General features: G+C 33.6%; 3 protein-coding genes across 3 annotated transcripts in view; 1 reads left to right on the plus strand and 2 right to left on the minus strand.

The window, feature by feature from the left end:
* Window positions 1-16,696, minus strand: part of LOC110370481 (very long chain fatty acid elongase AAEL008004) — a 31,050-nt gene extending 14,354 nt beyond the window's left edge. The window contains exon 1 of the mRNA XM_021326302.3: window positions 16,517-16,696. The gene's annotated coding sequence lies outside the window, so the exon portion shown is untranslated. The remainder of the gene's footprint in view (window positions 1-16,516) is intronic.
* LOC135116758 (uncharacterized) lies at window positions 12,070-20,667 on the plus strand. Its single transcript, XM_064034299.1, has 2 exons — window positions 12,070-12,702; window positions 20,563-20,667. The coding sequence occupies exons 1-2, from the start codon at window positions 12,070-12,072 to the stop codon at window positions 20,665-20,667; spliced, it is 738 nt and encodes a 245-aa protein (XP_063890369.1).
* Window positions 20,668-20,834: 167 nt separating this feature from the next.
* On the minus strand, window positions 20,835-25,876 carry LOC110370488 (very long chain fatty acid elongase 7). The gene is made up of 5 exons (XM_021326309.3): window positions 25,707-25,876; window positions 24,186-24,373; window positions 22,684-22,752; window positions 22,087-22,386; window positions 20,835-21,117 (listed from the first exon to the last, which is right to left on the minus strand). The coding sequence occupies exons 1-5, from the start codon at window positions 25,759-25,761 to the stop codon at window positions 20,881-20,883; spliced, it is 849 nt and encodes a 282-aa protein (XP_021181984.3). The 5' UTR covers window positions 25,762-25,876; the 3' UTR covers window positions 20,835-20,880.
* Window positions 25,877-26,318: the final 442 nt, after the last annotated feature.

A 26,318-nucleotide genomic window follows, 5' to 3' on the forward strand; every position in this document is an offset into this window, starting at 1 on the left:
CACGGTTTCGCAGTGGGCAAATACCATTTGGTGGTAATAGTGGGTAGGCATTTCTAGACAACCCAATGCCCTAGTTAATTTGCAAGCGAGTGTACTAAGTTTGTTTAGTATGCGGTAAAGGATATGTTATGAAATTATTATAATATTATTGTCTACTGACTGTTCCCCGCGGTTTCACCTGCCTCAAAAGAGTAGTTTAAGTTACTCCTTGTTACATTGTCAAGGTTCAGAGATTAGACTGAACATCAGATTTTTGTAGGACAAATAATTGTTCCGATATTTCGTAGGACGTTGTTATTACGATTTCTGTCGGACTTTTTGTAGGACGTGAGTGCCTCATTTATCTCCTACAAAAAGTCGGTTACCGATTATTTGGACCTGGGCAGCCATAGCCAAAACAAACGGACCAAAGTGTAAAAAAAAAAACATTTTGTGTCTATTGTGAATTAGCATATAGTAATAAATATTATATTGTTATATTTTAAGTAATACATGTTTCTATAATTAAACCCGTAGCTACTGCATCGGAGAGTTATTTTATTCTTAACGGTTAAAGATGGAACAGGAAATATTATATTGTAACTGATAGCAACATTAATACTGCATTTTAATCAATGAAGCAATACCGGTTATTCTAATCATTGTTTACATGTGATCAAGGAAAATAAATAAAAATAATTTTATGCAAAGTCTTTATAATACTTAATACACAGCATGAGTTGATAAATTAATAGGGACTAGGACATTAAGTTCTAGTAAGTTCCATATAATGCTCTCATCAAATAACTTTGCCGCCATGAAGTTGGCTAGTATTGACCCCGCAACTATCAATGTATGCAACAAAGCTCTATTAGATACACTTGCACAAGGCTTGAAGTAGCTGATTTTAGAGTTCCGAAGCCATAAAGAACTGAAGCTATTTAGATGATAGGATGGATACTCTTACGTAAAACCCTGTAAGTCAAATTCATACAAAATTGAGTACAGAAAATATTTTATTACTTAGGGACATTGTGTACCTTATGTCACTCGTTATAAGAACGAAATTAAGTTAAGAAAATTTGCTGTCAGGTCATCATTTTTCACTTGGCGAAGCACAATGATCTCTATCATATTAGTTACGTCAATAACAAAATTTTACGGTAAAGCAATATTATATTGTCTAATTTATACTAAGCTATACCTACTCACTTATATTATAAGATGTAAAATTGATTTGTCATTATTTTAGGGGCAATGTCCGAAATTACTGAATTGTCTGCGAAAAAACTTTTCTCTCAAAGAATGTAACTTATTTTTACTGGATATGTGGATTGCATATTAGAATAATTTTGTAGATGAATAATAAATACTCTTTTATAAAGACTATGCATGAAGCATCACGTAAATACAATTACATTTTTAAAAGTTTCACACATTAATTGTAAACTTATGTATATTTATTATTCTGACCAAATATACCAAAAATAAATATTATAAACAATGCAGAAAATAATTACTGAAATAATAATTGCTGAAAATGACAATCATTTTATTCTATTGTTTTCTTTGGTAAGAATAAACATGTTTTAATGCAGATGTAATTTAAGTTAATTAGTATATTTTGTATGTGTAATAAATCTGTCAAAATATCTAGATTTTAAAATGATAGCATACATTGTTCATTATTATTTAACACTAGATTCCACCCGCGGTTTTACCCTTGACCCTGGGTAACTTCTCACACATATATAGAAGTTTAAAGTAATACTTGAAATAATCAATGAGTTACACCAAGTTTAAGGTTACATTTAACATCCATCTTAGATTGCAACCTCGCTATTACTTAACAAATACTTAAGACCAACAAACAAAAAACTTATTTAAAAGTTACATAAGTTCAATCAACTCGTCTAAATCAGTATACGTTACATATACAAAAGGCTTTCAAGGTTCTATTATCTCATACGGAACTACTTCCTAAACACACTTTCGCCTTCACTATGTGGGTATTACACTTTCAACCATATCGCGGGGAACACATACGCTCTACTGTTACAGTGCAGTGCACTCGAAATTACCTCAAATTGGTGTAATTTAGGAAATTAAGGCTCTCTGTTTCTATTTATAGACTTGGTACGATAAAAAAGTTTTTGATGTGATTTGTCGAATATGAGAAATGGACGAGTAGAACGTTTTGCCGACATAAAATAAGTTGGGAACAGGGCAGAGAGAAGAAGAATTAAAATAAATTAGTAGGCATTGCCGTCCGAAGCGGTTAATTAGACTTGAGAAAATTCTGATGCTAAAAATGATCGGTGATATAGAATACAGCAGCCCGATAAGACCAAGAGAGAAGTATCTATCTACCTTTAAAATAGATGAGTGTTTATTAAGCAAGCAACTAGTAAGGAGTCTATATCACTGTGCCGGGGCTGCGGGATTGTTCGAAATATTTACCGCGGCCCTGGTACATAAAAGGCCTACGACGGAACATGACGGTTTTTAGTCAGTAAAAGTCTGACACTCCCTTACCGCTGCTAACTCACAGCGGGAGGGGTCATTTGATGATTTTTGACGTCGTTAAAAAAAGCAGTCTATGTCACTAAAGTTAGTTAGTACAAGGTTGTAAAATTTCTAATACTAGTTATCTCAATCTGCAAGCTCACCCGCGGGATGGCGAATAAAAATATCGTGACATATCTAAGACATACATACATTAGGTACATTCAGATACAGTTAGTGCAAAAAAAGATAGTCAAACTACATGCATAGTTCGTTGCACTTTTTATTCAATTACGGTTTATATTTACTTTTTTATTCTTCTAACGATGTGTTAGAACTTATTTTTGTTTGTTTTATTTTTAGTTGATTGTTATCTACCGCTACATTTTATTTAGGGCAAAGGTGATTGATTTAGGTAACAGTTATTTTAACTGAAAATTGCGTTGGAAATAATTTTTGAGATTATTGCATTAGCTGAGAAGGTTGTGGTTAATATTAATGCACTGTTCACGTGTAAAAAATCAACATAGGTCCTTCTTTACATTAGTATAAGATATACTAGATTTGACAGGGGTTTCACCCTTATTCCGAGTTAGCTAGTTGACGCTTGTGGATAAAAAGTTTAGCTTATAGCTTCCCTCAATAAATTGTCTATCTAACACTGTTCGAATTTTTAAAACTAGACATGATGTTCCTGTGATAAACACGTCCAGGTGACAAACAATTTGTTTACCTTTATAATAGTGTGGATGAATATTGGATTAGTACATAATAATTTTTTTTACAAACAAAGAAATACATCGTAGTCAGAAACAAACCTTTTTCCATTGTTTTCAAAAACAACTATGTACAGATTATAATTTGTAATTTAAATTCGTGATCTTTACTGGCACTGTAATTTTCCATAATTCGTATCAACTCTCGTCTGTTTGACAGTCTGGCTGTCATTCATGCTAAAACTACTGAACGTATATAAATGGTAGGTAATCAGAGAGTCTAGAGCTTAAAAAACGACATTGGCTACTTTTATACGGGTGCGAAAAGCTGTAGTACTCTCATGACGCGAAGTTGCCTCCGTATTTATTTACTTTTCTAACGTGAGGTTGATAATGTAATTAATAAAAAATGCTATACAATTAGGCATTGTTACAAGCCTTTCACTAATGATTTCTAGACAATTGTTTGTATGTATTAGAAATGCAATTAAACCATAATAATAATTATGTACCTACATAGCCTTGTTATAATGGCTTGATTAAGTTATAAATTGACCACTAAAATTGGATCCGTCAATCTAGAACAGGCTATGTGGTATACATTATTAAGTCTATATTGTGTATAAACAACTTCTTGAAGAGGATACTCCTTCTGTCTTTACAGGAGTTCAGCCATATGCACAGGACACCATTATATTGCACAAGCATTTGCGCAGACACAGGTGCACTCTCTATTCCCTTACTGTCATAGCCCGATGGGTCGGTAATCACGACCGGAGAGAGATTAGGGGCAGGACCCACATTTAAATCTTTCGATAATTAGGTAAATGAATAGTCAATCCTTTGAACTTCATACTAGACCAAAAGTATTTAAAAAGAATTTAGCCTTAATTATACTTAATAGCCACAAAAAAAGCTAATATGTCTTAACCATTTGACCGCCTGAACATAAATGTATTCATAAACTTTTTTTACTTTTATCGTCTAACCTGGTTTAACAATACAAAACTGCCTTTAGTAGTTCAACCTGTCTGGCATTTAATACCTAACTGTACTTAGACGAAAAATTTTTGTTTACAAATTATTCACTAATAAAAAACATAGAAACTACACATTGGAATTTGAACTCTATTGTTAGGGAATACAGTGTGTTTTCCTTTGTAAGACAGTTTGCTAAACCAGTTTAATACAGTTGCATCGGATAGAAACTTTCACTGTGATTTTGATGGATACAGTTAGACAATTTTATTCTTGAGATGGCCCATAGTTATACTTTTGTCGTCTGGTGAATCTTTTTTTTTTGTAATATACCAACGAAACACGAGGCATTTCTTGAAAAGTATTTCCAGTAAAGATTTAGTAAAAATCGGAAAATTGCATCAAAACTCAACCAGCAGTTTAGTCTATCTAAAAACATGTATGTATCTACAGACAAATATTAATTTTTTCACACCATTTAGCTTTTATTAATTATACAGCTGATCTGCAATCATTTGCTAAACTTAAGTTAGCGATAAAATTTTCCATATAAAAATATAAGATTATTTATATAACGTTATGTGTTTGGGTTGCATATTTTTCTATCTGTTATGCAAAGAGGGCCACTTTCATAGCCCAGTTTCGAAGAGGCGGTATGATTTATTATGTCAACTAGGTACTTTATATATTACGTAATGCGAACTTATAATACATTATAAGGTAGGTTATGTAGTTTCCCAAGTACTTATAATAGTTTTAATTTTTTTTATATTAATTTTAAGATAATTGTCTATTGTTAGTTTTGGAGGCTTCTGTTCTGTTGGAAATTGATAATGTTCATTATGTTTTAATTATATTTCTTTGCACCTTTGTAGATAGAAATAAGCAAAGAAAATACTGACTAATTGTTTTTCAGTAGAGCAGCAATCAGCAGCTTGCGACAGCCTTAAGGGTCGTGGCACACATGGTGGGTTGTATGAACTATCGCACAATATGACCGATATGGTCATATTAGAATAATGTGTGAACTGAAACATCTGACATAAATTCAATCAAAATCTACAAATTGGTTTTGTGTTCGAATTGTTCAAATTTTCAACAATAAAACGATTTGTATTTTTAAACTATTAACTTTAAAATGTACACATGTAACGAATTATTTTTATACTTATAATCTTATCGAAGTCGATTATTTCGAAGCTAAACTTAACAGATACAGTTATTTGAAAGAAAATAATTTTCGTGCCGATATCATTTGCCTAACCTTTTTCCAACTACTTTAGAGATAGTTTCAGTCTAACCGAATGGAACTGAGTACCAGTGTTACATCGAGCGACTGCCTATCTGACCTGCTCAACCCAGTTACCCACGGGCGACCCGATAGCCCTTGGTAATAAGTCAGAATCCAGAATGTCTGACAACTAGTCTCAGAGTCTCCGTCTTCTGAAATAGACCAATATTTCGCAAATCAAATTAACACACAATAGAACCAGTTTTATTTGATTCTGCACCTGTCGAGTAAGCATATTATATCACAATAACACATTGTCACTGCCTACCTGTCATCTGTCAAAATAAGAAGTTATGCATTGTCACCGTGACACTTCTAGAAGTATTATCAATAAACATGCGTCTATTGTGATAGTAGTGTAGCCAAAGTGAGCAAATAGTACTGTCTGTTATGTTACTTAATCTGTGGAATGCTGCAAACTCGATTCAGACTCGAGTTTGATTGGTTGTAATAAATACTCTAACAATTTTATTCCTAGAAAACTTTGTCTCGCAGCTGAATAAAATTAGCCCATGAGGTAACCCACACCGGGTAAGTATAAGCTATCTATCTCCAGACTCTTTATTGTCATCCTGTGGCCCATATTTAAATTGGTTTAGTAATTTTGGCTTGAAAGCAAGTTAGACATACTGAGCGAGTTAATATATTGAGTTCAATAATAAGGACCAATCAAACCTTTTTATTTTAGTTATATAAGCATAAGTGAACCAACCAAATTCACCTTCCATAGTATAAAGGCCTGACCTACAAAATAAGTACTAGGATATCATAACAACGTGGCATCATGACCACTAGTCAGCTCAATGACGAAACCGCACGCGAATTTCATACCAACTTCGCTATCAATTAAGGGATTTTTATACCTATGTGTATTTAAATAAGGTCGTAGTGAAGTGCATTGGTTGATTGGTGTTTTGAATTGTGTCTCAGTGATTAGGATGGTTGGTAATGAACTACTTGGTCAGTTATTTTTGTTAATAAATCATCGTAGTAAGTAAAAATTACAAAAAAATACATTTTATTTTTGTCAAATAAATGAGAGACGACTTTTACAATACTAAAACATAAATCATGAACCATATCACTTTAGTTTACGTAATAATAATGCGAAAACTCAAAAATTGCATGCGATCATTTTTGAGTTAGACACGCAAGAGTGAAAGTCGAAAATAAGTCAACTTATGAAATGTGAATTATTTTCAAGCGAAAAATTGTATAGTTTACGGTATTATGAATCTTTGGTAACAATTCATGTATTTTCATTGTGAATGTAATAGCAGTAATCGATTTTGGATTAAGTGCAAGGTAACAGTTTTTCAATTGGTTGCACATTTTTTCGCGTCTTTCGTCTATCGCCTTTCGCGAACCTTTTTTTTAACGACGTCATTAATTAATGACCGTCGTGTTCCATCGTAGGCCTATTATGTACCAGGGCCGCGGTAACTCAAATGTATCTCAAAAGGAAAACACTTTCTGCCCATTTTTAATTGATTTTTGAAAAACCGTCCTGTATTTTACTTAAGGCGCATTAAATTCTTTCTAGCGTATATTTATTCTACCTATACAACGTACTTCTAAGCGAAAGTGCCTCCACCTTTTATAAGATTCAAGCACTAGGTACAAGGGATTCGTTGAGAGCTGAACAACGGTGCAGATCAAAGGTGACAGCCGTGATTTGAAAGCCTGTCTATCGTCTCCATTTATAGCGCTTTGCCCTCAATCAGACCTCACGACTGTTCAAAGACTGCATAATTTAATAGGGAATTTTGTAAGGTCTTGTCATGGTGAATCGGTAATCACATACCTAAACCGTCTTACTACAAAATCTTTTAAACGTCAGTTTAACACTTGTCTAAAAAAAACAGTTTATGACGTTGAAATAAGGTCCATACACTTGTTTTAGACAAGTGTTTGACACATGTTTAAGTTTTTGTAGTAAGACCAGGATAGTTTATTTCAGCAGGCATTGCAGTGTTTACATAAATTGGAAAAAAGACGCATTAACATTTTTTGTACGCGAACTAAATTGTGAGCAAAAATTGTGGTAGGTAAAATCTTGCTATTATGTTTGCTAAAACCATTTTAACCAAATTAGAAAGAAGTTACAGTTTCAGAAAGCAATAAAAATATACCTATTCGTTTCTAATGCATATGGGTAATTGTTGACGATAAAATACGTATCTTTAAAAGAATGCAATAGAAAAACTATATTATAGCAAAAATAAAACATAAACAAATATGCCGTGACCCCGTTTTCAAACAGCTGAAAATGCTCAAAATGTCGGTCATTACATTATTAGCATACGTCTGTACTCTTTGATAATCTTTTGAGATAGTCAGCTTAACTAAACGAGGACATGGAAGTGACCGAGTGAAGTTTTATTCTTGTGAAATGCATAATCTAATGTTAACCTTTGCTTATCATCACAGAATACATAATATTATGACAACTAATCAAAAATCTTCTGCCGCGTCGGTCTATTTGTCTGTTCGGTATAAACTCAAAAATTGCTGCAAGGATTTTCGTCAGGAAAAAGTGCATAGGCTTCTTTTTAAACGCGGTAAGTAGGTGCCCTTGTGGAATCGAGAGGAATATCCAGAACCTATTAGATTTTTGTACCAATATTTTTTATTGCTTTTCTCAAGTAAATGACTTATGTATACCGTATATCTTTTTTGAAAATAAAAATCCTTTGAAACTAGATGGTGTGCTAGTGGAACCGGGAGGAATAACTAGTATAGGTGTACATTTGGCATTCGTAAGTATAAAAAATACTTAATATCCATTAACAAACAATATTAACTAAACGATAACTGCAATAACAACAATACTGTTACACATAACTGAATACACGAAACCTAAAGGTTGAACCCAGCCGGACACGATGTGCAAGTATACAGGATGTTTCAAAACCGATGCACCAACGTTTTGTAACCGCCTGTGTTAGTTTTCACAAATTAGAAGCCAATATTATGCGTATAATCGTGTTTTGTTTGCACAATCTATACTAATGTTTTACAACTGAAAATGTATTTGCTTGAAGGTGTTAATCTCAAGAACTATTGGTCCGATTTGAAAAATTATTTCAGTGTAAGATTGCCCAATTATCGAAAGTCCCACGGGACGCGACTGAAACCACTGGCGAAAGCTAGTATTATTAGAGCGATTGAACACTCTATTTTACAGGTTATGGGAGGTAATATCTGGATCCACTGAACCAAATAGAAAACTATTATATTAATAGAAATTCGTAAAAAGTATCTATAAAAGTCCTAGACATAGCAAGATCACAAAATATTCATTCTGGTTTGCATGTTCCCTCAGGACATAGATGAAAACACGGGTAATAGTTACTACCTGCCAAATAAAAAGCATTTTTGTGATATTAATTTGATGCTCCTAAACTTGTTCTGCTAACGGAATATAAGTATGAGAAAAGTAAAACAAACGCCAATTTACATTATAATGTTAATGTAAGCTCAATCAGGACCAGACATCTAAATTGTCGCTTAGTACAACACTAACAATAGATGCTAAATATTTAGATTTCAAGGAAAAAAAATCTGATTCGCATAACTCGAGTTAGGTAATTTTTGAGTCAGTAAATAGACAGATTTTTGCGATGGACCCCTCCCGCTGTGGGTGCAGCATGAGGGAGTGTCAGACTCTTACTGATTAAAGCCCATCATGGTTCTTCTGCAGCCCTTTGTGTACCAGCGCCGCGCTAACTCTTTCGAACAATCCTGCAGCCCCGACAGAAATAGCTTAAGACATTGATTTATAATATCAGTAGGTACAAGTATGGTATGTTATGCAGATGGAAATAACGTGTAGTTTATCCACATAAAGGGCATACAGATCAAGAAACTTTAAAGCAGGAGGTAGCAGACAAGAGGTATATAATATATTGTATTCTTAATGTTTTGACGAAAATAGCCTACGTGTAAACTGACGAAAGAACAAAGGATAAATATTTGCACAATCACTGGATATGTATTTGCTTCGCGAAGGCCGACGCGGTTTCTTCATGTAAAATATGCGTATGTCAACACGAATTCGCTAAGGAGACTAAAATCACAGGCAGTTTAAGTTAAGATGCCATCCGAAGCAACAAAAGAGTAGCTATATCTATATTAGTAGATATATGGTTATTAAAAAAAATCTGCTAAAAATGACATATTTTTCATCCGCGTCCAATGATAACCATTTTCATACATCCATAAAGAATTTGACTCTTTTTAGGGCAAAATATTTCTTATCGGTTCACCAGTTGTAAAGTGCGTTCGAAAAGTAAATAAACAAACTAGAATAAAACTTTATAATATTAGTATAGAAAAAATATACCTTGAAGATTTAACTTGTCAATTCTTACTTTAACCATTTGTTTACCGGTAGTAATTATGCAAATAGTTAAATAGAACTATGTTTAAATTAAATGCGATTGACGTTATATTCTAATCATTATATAACCCAGGAAATGTTTATTAACCATGACCTATGTAGGAATGTGATAAATATAACTGTATTTGTAATAAGTACTAAGTACGCATTATAATAGTTATTTGTTATACAAGAATGCAAAGTTGCTTTTTAACCGCGGGCTCAATTTTGATGACCGAGCAAGTGAAGGATTCTAAAATTGAATAATTTCAATAATTAGAACCCTGAGCGATAGCGAGGGAATCAGAAGAGCACAAGGTGAAAAATCTTTGCACTCGAGTGCAACACGTAACTTTTCATCCCACCTCATCGAGGAAATTACTAAATACAAATAAAAACAAAATGGCGCGCACATATGAGTGTCAAATTAAAAAGATGTACCTATTAAAGTTCATTTATTTGAAAACTCAGTTTAAAAATGAAACGAGGTTAAAAATCTATGTAAAAACAATAATAAAAATTACTTAATTAATTGAATAATTATTTTAGGCAGTATTTTATTTGTTTAATATGTATTTGTATGAATAGTCTTATCAAGATTGTCACAAATGGAGTATTGCAAACGATGTTCTAAATTCAAATCACTTTGCCGCTCTAGAGGATAAAAACGGCTTTTGCGCTCAGATATCAAAGGGTAAAACTACTCTTTCCGAGATGGTGGGATGAAAAAACTTTTAATACATACTTATGTTGCTGTGTTAGTTTATTGGTTGCCAAGGGCAACTGTCGATTGAACTTTTTTACCGATGGCAAAAATCATCAAATAACCCCACCCGTTGTGGGTTAGCAGCGGTGAGGGAGTGTCAGACTCTTACTGACTAAAAATCCATCGTGTTCCTTTGTAGGCCTTTTGTGTACCAGGGTCGCGGTAACTCTTTCAAACAATCTCAACAACTCTCTCCGGTTTTGCAGCTGATTAGAGGTTTGGAAGCCATTTTCAATATCTTAGTTGAACTTATTTAACCAAACTTCAAATAAAATTAACCATGCAACAGTTGTAAAATTTCAATTAAAAGGATACATTAATTACCAAAAATAGGAAACATATATAAGTCAATTAAAGTTGGTTCAAAAATAACACATAGGTACACCAATAAATAGTGACCAAGATGAAATTAAAAGAAGACGTACATCATTTTGCATCAACGCATCATACATGCAATTAAATACATAACTTAAATGCTGCAGACTCACTATGGTTAACGACACACTAGATGGATCTCACAATATCACAAGCACACACGTTATCGCCAATGCCTTATCAAAAATACTGGAAATGCAACTGAATATGAAGCTACTGCCTATCTGACCTCGTCAACACAAAATTTCTTTGGAAGTATGATTTTTTCAGACATTCTCAAAAATGAAAAAAACACCTGACCAAGATGAAGCCTCAGCCCAAAGTTAATAATGGAGGAGCGTTACCTAAACTTGACTAACATTTCACAAAACTATTAATAAATAAGCCACGCGCTCTTTCCTCTACCAGTTCAATGGTCAATCTCAATCTCATCTTTATACTTCTACATCTTTATTTGGTTCGAGGTAGTGTGTGGTCCGCCTTAAGTGCAACAAAAAAGGCGCAAATAGCCAGTATTTTCCCATTCCCACATGTGCATGTTAATTAATTTGTCGAATTAATTGTCAATACTGGAAATTTTACGATGCCTAATAAATAAGTTTGTTTGGAATAATCAAAAACTATTGTAACCAAATTACAGTTGGGAAAAAACAGCCGGCATTTACGCACTACTCAGACATAAACACTAAAGGGACAAAGTCAAAGTCAATTTCTATTACATACTAGCTGTTATCCCGCGGTTTTACCCACGTCCCGGGGAAAATCCTTCCCGTACCCGCATAAAATATTAGGCTATGTTAATCGAGGATACTGTAGCTTATCAACTGTGATTTTTTTTCAAATCAGTGCAGTAGTTTCTGAGGCTTTAGTGTACAAACAAATAAAAAAATGAGATAACACAATGACATTATTAATAAATGTGAAGTGACAACAAACTTATCATGACTAACACAAGGAGAACTTGTTTTTTGAACGAGTTTTGCATAGGCACTTGCTATAATACCTAAGTAGTTTTATGCCGCGTGAACTAGTTATCAAACTGAAGACATTCCCGAGTAAAAAGCTCCTAGCGTACGACATGGTGCTGCTGAGTGCATCAATCTGTGGACTGAGAAAGTTAATACAGACTTGTGAGGAATATGCCTGTGGTCATGGTTTAATGTACAATGTTAAAAAAAGTCAGTATATGATCTTTGAGACAGCGGGTGCGAGATGCCCAGTAAACATACCTCCTGTGAAACTTAGCGGTGTTGCTCTGGAACGAGTTAAACAGTTTAAATACCTTGGGCATATCGTAACTGTTAGTCTTGGAGATCATGCTGACATGGAAAGGGAGCGGAGGGCATTGTCTGTTAAAGCGAATATGGTCGCTCGCAGATTTGCGAGGTGCTCACGCGAGGTCAAAGTGACACTCTTCAGAGCGTACTGTACTTCGCTGTACACGTGCAGTCTGTGGGCGCACTATACTAGCAGAGACTACAGTGCCATCCGCGTCCAATACAATAATGCATTCAGGGCAGTTGTGGGATTGCCCCGATACTGTAGCGCCTCGGGTATGTTCACAGAATCGCGCACCGATGGCTTTCAAGCTACTATGCGCAAACGCGCGGCATCCCTAGTGCGCAGAGTGCGGGCCAGTGCCAACACTATTTTGGCGATGATCGGGGATAGGCTAGACTGCCCTTTCATAAAACACTGTTCTGACAGGCATGTAACTGTGCGAATGCCAAACAGAAAATTTTAATTTTAGTTCATTTTATTTTATTGTATTTTATTGTATTTTATTTCATTTTATTTCATTTTATTTTATTTTATTTCATTTTATTTTAATTTTGTAATTGTGATGTATAATTGATTTATTAATATTGTTTGATTGTATGTATAAGTTAATTATTAATATTGTTTGTGTGAATTTCTGATATGGGTGAATTTGCCTGAAATAAATGACATTTTATTTATTTATTTATTTATACAAAATCAATTTCACCTCTAAATAAAAAAACAAAACTGGTTTTAGTCAGTAAAAAGCTACCTACATAATAAGAAACAATTGACAAAGTTATAAAAAATAGACAAAAGTTATTAACACCTTATATTTGTATGACACACATAGAATCTAGTTTCGAGGCGTGGGCTATTCGGAATGTAGTAATTTACGCAACTCATTCAAGTTTAAAGTTGAACAAACTTCTGTGCCCTACAGCCCTATATATTACCAAGTACAGTGGGATACGACGTGGTTCCTTAATTACGAATATATGAATTTGAATGTATTTTAAATAATAATAAAAAAGATTTTAATGAATTCTGATTTAAAAGAGATTCATGTTAAACACTCACAGAAAAAGGATTTAAGTTGGGAAGATGAAATTTAGGGGTTAGAAAGAGTGCAAGTGACTCTATACTAGTAAACAGGAAATAGGAAACATTTTTTTGTTTGTACCCTAAAGGCTCTGAAACTACAAATCGGATTTAGAAAATTCTTTCACTGTTGGACACTCTTCCCGAGTAACATTGGCTTTAATTATCGTGGTACGGGCAGCAGTTTCCACAGGAAGCGGGAACAACAGCCAGTTATTAATAAATAATATTTATCCGCAGTTAATTTTTTTTTATACTAAACTAAATTTTGTGGAAAAACAAGCTAGATAAGACAGTCTAATTACATAGAAAGTTAATAACCCATACGATTGAGGCAATGACATTCAATCCACTTGTCATAGAGAAAGTCACTTCTATAATTTCTGGTATGGTCTGGTATATGGCCAATAAGGCGCACACGCAGATAAATATGATCATTTTCTAACACTTCAAGATTAAGAAAAAAATACACTCTGAATTAATGACAAGGAAGAGAATTCGAAAAAGCATGCAAAATAAGGAGAAAAGGAGTTTGGAACATAAAAATTGATAAGAATGGTCTTGTAAGCGAAAATGAAAAGCAAGACTGAAAAAAACTGGTGATTTTTATAAGAATGACAAAGAAAGTGAGGTTTCTGTGCTATGTATTACTGCTTGCAAATAGGTAATTTTGCTGAGTGCAAAATTTAAAATGTTAATGTTTTACAAAAATGCGTAATTCGAATTAGCATTTGCACTAGTAATCGTGACAATGAACCCAAAAGACTGAATAAATATACTTACACTGAAAACTTCAGTGATAATACTACGATTCTATTAAATAATTATTTGAACTACAAGTCAAGGTTGGCTTAGAATGAATAAATACTATACAATTCCAAGTACTTATTCAGTTTTTCGAAAATACTAATCACTGTTGCCATATTCAAATATGGCTACCTGGATGTCACGTAGGCCAATATTCTAGTACTATACTGGATAGTAGAATAGTAGGTACATAAGTATGTAGTATGTATGTAGATAGAAAGGGTAAAGTCATCTTCTCTAAAGAAAGAAGAAGAATTGTGTAAAGGACGAAATAAAAGAAGGGAGTGAATGTTAGGATGACGGATAGCGAAAAACAAGCGTAAAAGATATGCACGGACCCCAAATAAAATTGAAAACAGAGCAAGAAGACTCAAGACTAGGTTGTGATTTGAAACTTGCAAATCTCTGCTGTTGTAAAGAAAGAAAATGAATGACGTATTTTTTTTTTTAAATAAATATAATGAATTTGCTTTTCGATTAGTTCTATATGACATGAAAACTCCGTAAATAATTTTAAAAGTACAAACATGTACAACATCTTCCTGATTGAATTTAGCGACTTTTGAGCACAATTTAATTTCTAGCTTTCTTAGCTATTTTCAAAAGATAATCTAGATTCGTATCTATGTATATCCGTAACAACAGTTTTAACCTGAGGGTCACACAATAACGTAACAACGTGCAATTAACTTCTCGAGTCAAAGTCCAAAGTATTATAAAATTCTATCATTGTTTGAAACTACAAAAGAGTAGCAACAAGATTTTCTCTTTCATTTAAATTGTCGCAAATTCATCTCTAAGAACCATATTTTTCAAAATCAACTATCAAAATATTTTTAAGAATGATAATCCTCTTAAACCGTTTATATATTATCATTACGCAATTACCATTAGACAAAAATAGTGTAAATACTGTACTGATTATTTCTTAATCAATACAAGTACCTGATTCTCATCAATGAGTACGAGATAAATAATTTAATAACATATGTATTCTTGAAGCTTTTTAATATGGCTTCAGCATATTAGGGTCCCATGTTTGCCTGCCAAATGTTCAGGTATCTATAGTATAAGCAAAGTCATGCAATACATTCATAACTAGCCTACCCAAGGTATGTTAATATACCACCCTAGAAAGATACACCTATCTATTGCTGAAAACTAAGCTAAGCTTATCGCAATGACGGAGATTTATATATTAATGTAGTGATATTATAATCTATAGCCACCATAAGTAAACACATAAACTGCAGTTTGCAATAAACGATGATGGTGTATTACCCAACAAAGCATGCGATACCAGTTTGTCGTCGCAATCAAGTGATCAGCTTCTACATTGCAGTAACATGCAGCGACGATCGTGCGTAACTTCGCATAATGCGCGGGCGCATCATAAATACATAGGTCACTACAACTTAGTATTTAAAAAATCTCCTTATGTATTCCTTTTTTTCTATCATTATATAAGGCAATTGGTATTGGTACAGGTAGACTATTAGATTTCCAAAAGTGGAATTATTTGCTTAACAATTAGGCATATTTTTGCATAGTTTGAAACACCTGAACCTTCAGTAGCTTTGGTGTCTATTTGTATTACAGTTCGCGACAGATAACTTTGCATTTCTGAAGTGAGTCAATTGAAGCCTCACAATTAAACTTGATTAGATCTGTACGAATAAATGAGCAAAAGAGTCAAATAGGTAGCTAACTTCAAAATTGCAAACATTGCAATTGGCGCAAACTGTAACTGAAATATCAAGCTGAGCAAAGTAAAGAAAAAAATTAATGAACGTATTTTCTCCTAAACGAAGTCAACGTATTACAAAACTGTAGAGCTTGTTGAGTCAGTTATTGGGGAAGTTGTTTACACATTACACATTCGATTTTATTGCATGGCAGGCAGTTTTTTTTCGTAACAAATGCAGTAAAAGTGGGACACGTAAAAGCTAAAGGTACATAACTGGCTTTTATTGATACTATTTCGCGCTCTTAGATAAAAAATAAACAGTTTTCAGTTTTAATTCCATTATTAAAAGATTCAATGTCAGAATATTGAAAGATTTTTTCAAATCGGATCGGAGAACTATTTTCTTAAGATTAGTGCCCGCCCTTAAGCAAACAAACAAACTCTGCAGTTTCATAATATTAAGTAGGTGGTATAGATCGGTATGTTAAATAGACAATGTCATCGTAAAATTCGTTGACACAGAAATGATATCTATGCCACTATAAAATTTTACAATCAGCATAAAATTACTGATCTGGGTTATTGATGTCACACACAGCCAAATAAATATACTTTCTAAAAACAAATCACAGAAACTTATACAAGAAGAAAAAAAAACAAAAACACTAACCTTCGCTTTTTGATGCGAACGACGAAAAATATTTCACAAAAAGAAATATTTTTAAAATTTATATTAAATATTTTTTTGTAAGATTTTGGAATCACACGCGAATTTCGAGTCGCTCCGGTTTTGGGCACGAGCGACTGGCGCGGTGATTGGGACGCAACTGAGGCTGTTGGCGTAAACCTGCGCACACGCAAAGTACTGTTCAAACGTCCGGATGAATGAAGGATGGTTTTCAAGATATAGGTTCGGTTCAGTGCAGTTTTTATTTATTTATTTTTGGTATTGTTTGGTTGGTATTGTTTTGCGAATTTTTCAGTTTTGTGGATATTCAAGGTTCTTGTCGTTTAATTTATTTTTATCTCCTGAATGCCCATTAAAATGTCTCTGACGAAAAGTATAATGATATCAAAGAGACGGTTGTGCACCGTTTTTTAACCGGGTTTATTGTATCTAAGTATATATTATATAAAACCGATAGGAAAAGTAGATTATTGTACTTAGAGTATTTTTCTTGTAACCAAGGTGCGTCAGTAAATAAATATTAAAAATGTAAAAAACTATATCTTTTTAACTTTTTTTTTTGTAAAATAAATTGAAAAGTTTCGCATTTTAGATGGGTTTTTATAATCAATAAACAGTGTCAGTAACGGACATTTTAATAAACTTAATACAATTAAAATTGTAAATATGTTTTAGTTTCAATTTTGTCCAAAATGTTTCACTGGTCACATGAATTAATATATAAAAGTTATATTTTCAAAATTATTGTTAACATTAGTGTTTTTATTAATTAATATTTAAAAAATACGTTTTTTTTTTGTAAAATTAATCTGCCATTGTGTTTGCATTTTCCAAATTAACATCGCCCAAGCATGAAAATCACACATAAACAAATTTTTTATCCACTTAGTCTTAGCAAAAATTTGTGAGCTAGGTTTAAATTAACAATGTCTTTAAAGGTCTTTGTTTTGTGAAGTATTTCAAGCTAAGCTGTTATATTAAGTTACGAAAGTCTATTTATAGAACCTATAACGAGCAGTTACTTTGCCAAAATTAAAAGTTATATCATCATAAAAAGTAAACAAACAAAAAAATAGTTTTAATAACATAAATGAGCGATGGCATCAGGCGAACATTGATAGTATGAAATTGCTAAAAAATTTGAATAAAATCCAACCGGGGTTGACGAAAACTTTAACGTTTTATAATAGTAGCAGGATTTGAGATATTACTCAATACATTACAATGAAAAATCACTCATGGAATGAATACTTTTCAGGGCAAAACAATACAGTAAAAATAATAAGTGTAAAAGAATGCTTTTTAGGTATCACTGTGCTATTATTGTTTTCAACTATCATAATATTCTGTTTAGCATTGTAGGTACAACTTCCAAACAAAAGCATACTTGAAAATCAAGTGACAGGAAAACATCCGAGTATACGTTGTCTTATCATTTTCCGGATCAAGTAGAAAATTAAAGCGAACTACCGAAAATTATAACGAATATATCCATTGTAAATCATAAGAAATTTATTCGAGGAAGCATTATTTTTTCTGTTGTTTATGCATCCTTACTCTATGATACTTACTCCATTCTAATGACAACACCGTATATTGAGGATTGGTATCTAAGTTCGTAAGCTTGCAAGAATTAAAACACCTATCTCACATAACAAACACAATTTCTTTTACAATCATTTGTTTATGTATTAATTAAATCTATTTTTAGCAATAGGTCAATAAACCTTTTGGCCAGTTGTTTTTCGCTTTGCCTTACATAATATGTATATTGACCAACCGTGATATAAGAGTGGTTATATCACTATTGAATTCTCTTAAATAAATTCCGGTCAAGGCAGACGTGAAATGACATTAACTTAGTTTAGTTATTTGCCTCACCTGTACCCGTGTTAGGATAAAGTTCCGGTTTTACCAGATGCCAGTGAGTTGCTTCTGTTTAGCAAATTCAGCAAATATTTCACATAGAACTATTGATATCTAGCTTAATTGCAGTGACCGGAGAAGACCTTAACTAGATTGATTTTCAGACTTGCCAAAATTGTCTTAATTGCTGTCAATGTTTTCCCGTGTAATGGTTAACCTTAAATATGTCTCGTAACTTTTTCAGAACAATTTCATTGTGTTATTGAAAAAAGCAATCGTAGGGCATTATTTTTTTACTACGAAAGGAAAGTAAATAAGTCGATGTCCAATCTAATATAATATTTATTGATTTTAACGCATATACGTGTCTTAACCCATTTAAAATTGAGCAATTTCTCCGATATAATTTATGTCAATAATTTTGGAAATACGCAAAACTTTGCTATGAGATCACAAGGTGTGTTGGCTCAACTAGCTCTCTCATAACATTGAATAATCTTTATATAACGCAAAATTAATATTAATGTGTCTTATATTTTCATTTTAGGTTAACAAATGGTTATGTTTTTGGACGAAATTAAAATATTATTTAAGACTACTATTAAAGTAAATTTTATTTTTTCTGACTCTATGATCAGTAATTCTATTTTTAACAGACTTTTAAACACAGAAAAGTAAAAATATCTCCCTTTACGAGCCCATTCTAATCGAAACAATACAAACCGACTTCTAGAAATTTTACTTTATACATTTCTATTGCTTTTGGAAGTCGGTTTGTAATTCGTTTTCAAGAAGTGAGTAATATTCATAGCGACATACATTTTTCCTACCTTGGCCCAAAGTCTAAGTTTTTCGCCAACTTTAAGCAATTCTATTTCAATTTTTCAAAATAGGTATATAACATGGAATTTACCGATCACTCAATATGCAATAAATAACACTTTTGGTGTACATTGCGGAAAAGTTCAAAGATCATCATGGCTTGTAAATTCATATTATTGATTAATTCATGTTCTACGCAAATGTTTTCAGGTAATGTATAACAAATTGAGTGACGTTTACAATAGTTTACAATACATGTCAAGGTGTTGTGACAATGTGTATTGTTATTGTATGTTTTAATTACCTAGGAATAGCTTCCTTAGTGTAAATTGTTCTTCCTATTTGGTTAACGAAAGTGACGTAGGTTTGTAAGTAGCTAACTATTGTGAGCTAGTTATTTTTGTTACTAACACCTTACAGCTTTGGGTCTGAAAATAAAAGATTTTTATTTTGTGTTCAATAACAGTGTCGAATCAAAACTATGTGTATTTTAATCAGTTTTTTACCACAATCACTATGGTTTTCAAAATGTATTTAAAATGCTGACAGAGAAGAATGGAAGCAGTAAACATATTGCGACGACCACAATAATTGAATTGATGATTTGCATTACAAGAAAAACAATGATTTAGTCTATACTGGGTAAAACTGATAGAAAGTAACAATTTAATTAATTTTTATTTGTTTTTGTTCCAGGTGAACTTATGCATTTTTATGCTGCGAAATCATCAGTTCCCTTCCGCTGAGAGTGCAGCGTGTTAGAATATTAGTGACTAAAAACTACCATGTTACTTCTGGGGCCATTCTTTCGAACAATCCCGCAGCAAAAACAGACTGAATTTGGGCCAATACTGGAGTTAATAATTCGTCCGAAGTTGGAGGACTAGCAACCGCGGTAGTTCTCATAGCAACTACACCATGCCTCATGCCTGTCACGTGTATCATGGTGGTAAAAAATAACTTACTAACCAGACTGCAACTAGTTATTAACTATAGTTAGCACCTCTTGAAAAAGAGCAGTGATTTTCGCATTTGCACTTTATGCTTCGCAAGCATTTCACATATAAATGCAATGTTTGGAACAAAAGGTGTACTACACTGCAGTAGGTATCGTTAATGGAAATGAGATCATCTGTCAATTTATAATGCAATACTATACATATTTCTTATTTTACATTTTCCTGCAACAAGTTTAAACTCATAATATGAAACTAGGTACTTCCTGTATTGTGATTAAATAGCCTATATCACTCGGGGATAGATTAGCAGTTTCGGACCCAGTTTGAATAACAAACTCTTCAGCTTTAAAATATTAGTAAAGATTTTCCCTTATATTTCAGGACCCGTGTGTGCCCAACTTGTGTATGGGTGGTAGGCGTCACTTGCGCGAGGATGGCTCGTTATTGGACTACACAAGCTGTGGAGGTACCGCCGGTCCTCAGTGAAGCAAGAGCTTCTATCAGAGATCAGAGTATCAGTGCTAGCACTGCAAGGCTACTAAACCGATTTTAAGCAAGTTTGGGATACAGATTGAACGTATATTACTATTTAATCGGATGTGGGGAGTCACTGATGGAACGGCTAATACAAAAATAAAAACTCAAACAAACTAATTTATTCTTAAAACTAAAATCATACAAATTATCACAAATAAAAATCTAGCGCGCCTTCACTAATCTCTCATCCACGTACTCTGAGCCGCCGTTCTTCTGTTTTTCAACTTTCTGTACATTCTTCTTAGATTTACTTCTGTAGCTGTTGATATAGAAGTTCATGAACAGAGCAAAGAAGGAAGAGATGACGAACATACAGAAGTTGTGGAAGAAGTTGGGGATTGGACACGGAGAGAGCTTCTGTTGGTAATGGAGATGAGAGACCACTAAGATGAACTGGATCTGAAAGACAAAAGACGATATGTAAAGTGCTCGAGAGTTTAGAGTTTTGCGTTACTGTAATATTCATACGTGATCATGTCTATGCATCATGATACCATATAATAGAAGCCTACGAACATTGATGATATTATTATTCTTTTGAAGTATAAAATATACTAAAAACTTCTTAAAGAAGGAACTAACTTTCTTTGAAATATCTGTGCAATTAGTGAATTTAATTTTACTACTATTTTTCTGCCAGTGGCGCCCAAGCGGTAATCCATGCATAATCTAATTTTTATACACATATCGGTATATCATTGTTGCTTTTGATTACACGGTGTAAACATTATATTGCTTAATATGTTTACGCGAAACTAATCATGAAACAATAGAACAACATGGCAATTTGCACGGTCACCATTCATAATCAGTCAATAAGCGTTGAATATGTCACAATACAACATTTCTATGAGAATCAAAATACATAAGATTTAAAATGATTCTCTTTCATTTCTACTACTTGGATAAGGATGATAAGTGCTCTCGCTGTGGCGGCATACTGGGCTGACAAAGTGTAGTCTCAGTATAAGACATGTGATCGACACGAAAGAAGAAGAAGGATGTGCGAATGGTATAGCCAGTCTAAAATTACTTTCCTGACCTTATCCCATGAACTGAAATTATCATCATGACTTTGACTTTGATCACGACCAAGATCTTCTTTACAATTACTTTATGATCCTCATGTCGGTCCTACGCCTGATCTCTTTCCGGTCGTGTCGGATTGCCGTCCCATCGGGTTATGGGTTGAAGGAATAGGGAGTGCACCTGCGCACATACTTGTGCACTATAATATGTCCTGGGCAGCTGGCTGATCTCCTTAAATGAGCACAGCCGCCGTGGCCGAAATCGGTCATGGACGCCATTATGATCCTCATCACATAAAATAATACCATTACCTATTTAAGTTTTAAAAATATAACTTACCAGCTGAACCTTAGTCAGATGCTTCTTCCACCAAATAAACTTCGCGTACTCTGGGCCCAACGACGAGATCCCATAATAAGCATACATGAGGACATGGACGAAACTGTTCAGCATACCAACAACCACAAAGTTATCTGTAGGATGGTACATGAAGTGCAACCAGGTCCAGGTGACCATGGAAGTATGGTGGTAAAGATGGAGAAACGTGATCTGATTATCCTTCTTTCGGAGGACGAAGAAAACTGTGTCTAGAAGATCTAGGTGTTTCGCTATGAAGTATGGCCAGATTTCTGCTACAACCTGTAAGAAATGATGTCTTTAGAATTTTTGTTCATTTTCATTTATTCGGCAAGTTAGGTATTCCATTTGTGGAGGTTAACGTATCTGCAGTAATTAGCTGTCGCACGTTTTTCTTATGTCCACGATTGCTATCAGTAGCCTTAGCATTAAGCTCTTTTTCAAAATACTAATAATCTTCCTTACTGTGGGAATATTCTTTTTTACTACTATTCTATTCAAAAAAATTACAGACAATTTTAGCAAAACCTAGAAAATGTTTTAACTGAAAAAGATAAATTAGACGATAAAAAGAATTACCCCCATCAAGTCGTTGCCTTGCGGACATCTCGTCGTGATTATGTTAAATCTGTAGATATATCGCAGGTACTGAAACAGAAAATAAATACATAGTTAGTAACAATGGACAAACAACTTCAAGGACGGCCAGTAACCTGGACAGTAGATACGATGTTAATTTCTTTGGACATCGCACACATCTTGCATAACTGATAAAATGTATATCAATGGGTCAATCTTGGACTCTGCTAACTACTGGTGAAGATATCTGAAATTCTGACAGCACTAACTTAGTAACAGTAACAAGTCTTCTGCCCACCAGTGGGAGTGTCATTATGCCGTTAATATCATCAGCTACAGATGACAAATTGAGAATTATAATATCGTATTGGCAATATATCAACTAAAGACAATTGACTGACATCTAATGCAGATCGATCATTTAATTCATTCGTCACGATTCTCAGTATTGCTAGCAGATGCGTTTTATTTATATTAACAATTAAATAATTACTTATAACTTCCTTGGTTAGATTGCTATTGTATACAAATGACCTGATTAGAATGTACTTACTGTTGGCGCAGTATTAATAGCTAAGTCATCATTTAAAGAAAATACCACACAATTGCCTTAAAACATGTATACCTAAGTTTAAATAAATGTTGACGAATAATTTTTAACAGATACACTATAATCTATATTTATATTTTTGTTTAAAAATACTGTGAAAACATAACCTGTCTTGCCTGGTCAAGACCAGTATTATTCAAATGCATACGTAGGTACAGTGAACAAGCATATTTATTCTCTTGTCTACACGGAAGACTATCTAATCCTACATTATAATTACAACAACGCATTAAAACATAATTCCTATCGAACTGCAAATCGTGATCATTATTCTAATAGGCGTTTATATGTCTTTGCTCACGGACGGAAAAATGAGTCTTAGACTCAAACTATACTATAGCCTAGTCCGCGCCACAACTGAAGTCCGTCAGAAAATGTTGATACTATTTATATTACGCAAATAATTACGAAGCAGAGGCATAGTCGCTTAGGCCTCTTGTGCACACACGGTTTTTCACCGTCTACATCCACAGATAAATTGCCGTGAAACAATGATAAATTGGCGACTTGTTGTTAAGTAGGTCTACTGTGCCGTGGCATCGCCGTGCACGTCTAGAAGCTTCCACAGTGATCCATATAGCACCGACGACTGTGGCTACATACGGCGAATTAACCGTAAATTTCCTCGACGTTTATAGGACTTTTTTATAGGAAATCATCAAATGTCCCCCTACTGCTGTGGGTTAGCAGCGTGACGGAGTGTCAGACTATTACTGACTAAAAGCCATCCTGTTCCTTCTTAAGCCCTTTATGTACCAGGGTCGCGATAACTCTTTCGAACAATTCCGCAGCCCAACACATCTATACGACTTGAATAGTAACGAGGACTATGCTGGCTTTGCGATCTAGTGAAAAGCCTACTGAATTTCAAAGAGCAATATGTTGTACTTACGATGAACACTAAATAAACTGAGAAGGCGACTTGGAATGCGTTGTAAGCTAACATTATATTCTTCAGTTGGTATGGCTCTCTGTTCTTCATGTGTGTTGGTATTATCTTTATAACGACTGATAGATACAAGGCTAGAACCACAGCTAATCCAGTTATCGTCTCTTGCAGTGTCCATGTTGGGATCGAAACTGAAATTGAAAAATTAAAATTATTTTATAGTGTGTTTTGTGTATTATTTTTACCTTTATAAGTAAGGGTACCTCTTATAAGTAGCAGAATAAAACGTCAAATTTTAATGAGAAGACACCAATCTCTGGACTGAAGTTGACTTTTAGAAATTTCAGGATAGGTATTTATGTAAAATATACAAAGTGCTGATTTTATACGAGCAAAGATGAGTGTTTAACATTATGGGAAACTAGCTTTTGCCCGCGACTTCGTTCGCGTGGAATAGTGACTTCCGGCAGATTTTTGGTTTGACCAATGGATGGCGCTATCTGTCCGGAATAAATTTTATTTGTATATTTTTTGTAATAAAAACTATCCTACGTCCTTTCTATGGTTCAGTACTTTAGGCGTGAAGAAAAGACAGACAGAGTTACTTTCACATTTATAATATTGGTTAGGATGAGGCGCTAATATAACCTTGTACCTTGGTATTTTTTCTCGTGTTTTTAGATTAGTTATTTACCAAACATATGTCTAATATAAGTTAAAAGCTCATTTGAATGGAGAAAAACTGAAATAGTCATGTTGACTTTATGATATTCTAATTGATTAATTGATTGATCTACTAACGTAGATCAATTAGTTTATGAACAAGTTCATAGTATTAATTATAATAATAAATAGAGAAAGTAGTAATATAAACAATGATCGGACATAATTTATAATAGATTTGCTAATACATTTCTTTTACATAATTTATAAGGCTAGGTTTTGCATATTGCGTGAAACTGGAGTAATAATTTCATCAACAAAGATAATGATCCATTACAGTAAGAAACAAAGGAAACATTGTGCGCCAACCCCAAATGAAATTAGTATCAGGATGATGATAAAATAAGAAAACTTAAAAAAAACGCATTACAATAATACAAGCGATTTTCATTAAATAACTTCGTTCCGTGACTTCATAAACCATTGAACTAATCTACCTATTCTCTTTCTACTACTACTACTAGAACTAGTATGTTTCAAGGGTGAATTATATTTTTTTTAGATAGCCAATACCTGATTGCTGTAATGGCTGCACCATTATTCATCTCCATATTGATTAAGGAAGACCCCAACAAAACGGGAATTCGGGAGTTTCCAAAATGTTCAAGAGCCACAAAATCGCGAATATTAAAAGATTATTATCTTTAATCTACTTACGTTTACGTACGAGGAAACCTGGACTATAAAATCTGAAATCACCAATTCGCATTAAGCAAGCCTGGTGATTAATGTGTCCTTCTAGGTGTGAGAGGAGGCCTGTGCCCAGCAGTGGTACGATAAAAAGGCTGTAACAGAACTTACGTTTCACTGTGCCTACTCCAAAATCTTCAGCAATATGTTGCAATCCCGCATCCATTTTGATACAGAAACTATTTTCACTTATTTTTTTTTTAACTACAGCTTACTCCATGTCACGTTCAGTTTAACCACGATAAACACTGCAAGTGAATTCTACATCGGAAGTGGAAATCATGAAATCTATGACAACTAGATGTATTTCTACTTTATTCAGGTGCAATATACGATCCCTATTGTATTCTAATAAAGTGCGTTCTATTTCTTGTTCTGTATATAGAATTTGGTTTGATTGTCTGTTGTTTCTTACTATAGTCAGTTTTCGATTCTTCATTTTGGCACACTCATAAGCTTTGGGTATCGACTAGTTCTAGAGTCAGATTATCGAATACAATTCAAGCAGTATTTTCTCTATCTGCGTCAAATTTTGGACTACCTGTATTGTACTTATGAATAAATTGTTTTGATATCACAGTACTTAACTAGAGCATTAAAGAAAAAAATCATTTAAGTCCCATAAAAGACTGATAGTTAAATATCTTAAAACCCTTAAGGTACCTGATAATTCATGACAAGCAATCCCGCATGAAAACGTTGGTGACAAACTACCTATGCCTA

This window comes from Helicoverpa armigera, chromosome 4 (assembly GCF_030705265.1).
Source record: "Helicoverpa armigera isolate CAAS_96S chromosome 4, ASM3070526v1, whole genome shotgun sequence".
Lineage (NCBI taxonomy): Eukaryota > Metazoa > Arthropoda > Insecta > Lepidoptera > Noctuidae > Helicoverpa > Helicoverpa armigera.

Bases quoted from the DNA above. Each gene is read 5' to 3' on its own strand.
- LOC135116758 (XM_064034299.1), top strand. From the start codon at position 12,070: ATGGTGCTGCTGAGTGCATCAATCTGTGGACTGAGAAAGTTAATACAG. The intron at 12,703-20,562 runs GTAACTGTGCGA...CTTATATTTCAG, and splicing joins AACACTGTTCTGACAGGCAT to GACCCGTGTGTGCCCAACTT.
- LOC110370488 (XM_021326309.3), bottom strand. From the start codon at position 25,761: ATGGATGCGGGATTGCAACATATTGCTGAAGATTTTGGAGTAGGCACA. The intron at 22,387-22,683 runs GTAATTCTTTTT...CATTTCTTACAG, and splicing joins AAGGCAACGACTTGATGGGG to GTTGTAGCAGAAATCTGGCC. The intron at 21,118-22,086 runs GTAAGTTATATT...TTTGTCTTTCAG, and splicing joins ATCTGACTAAGGTTCAGCTG to ATCCAGTTCATCTTAGTGGT.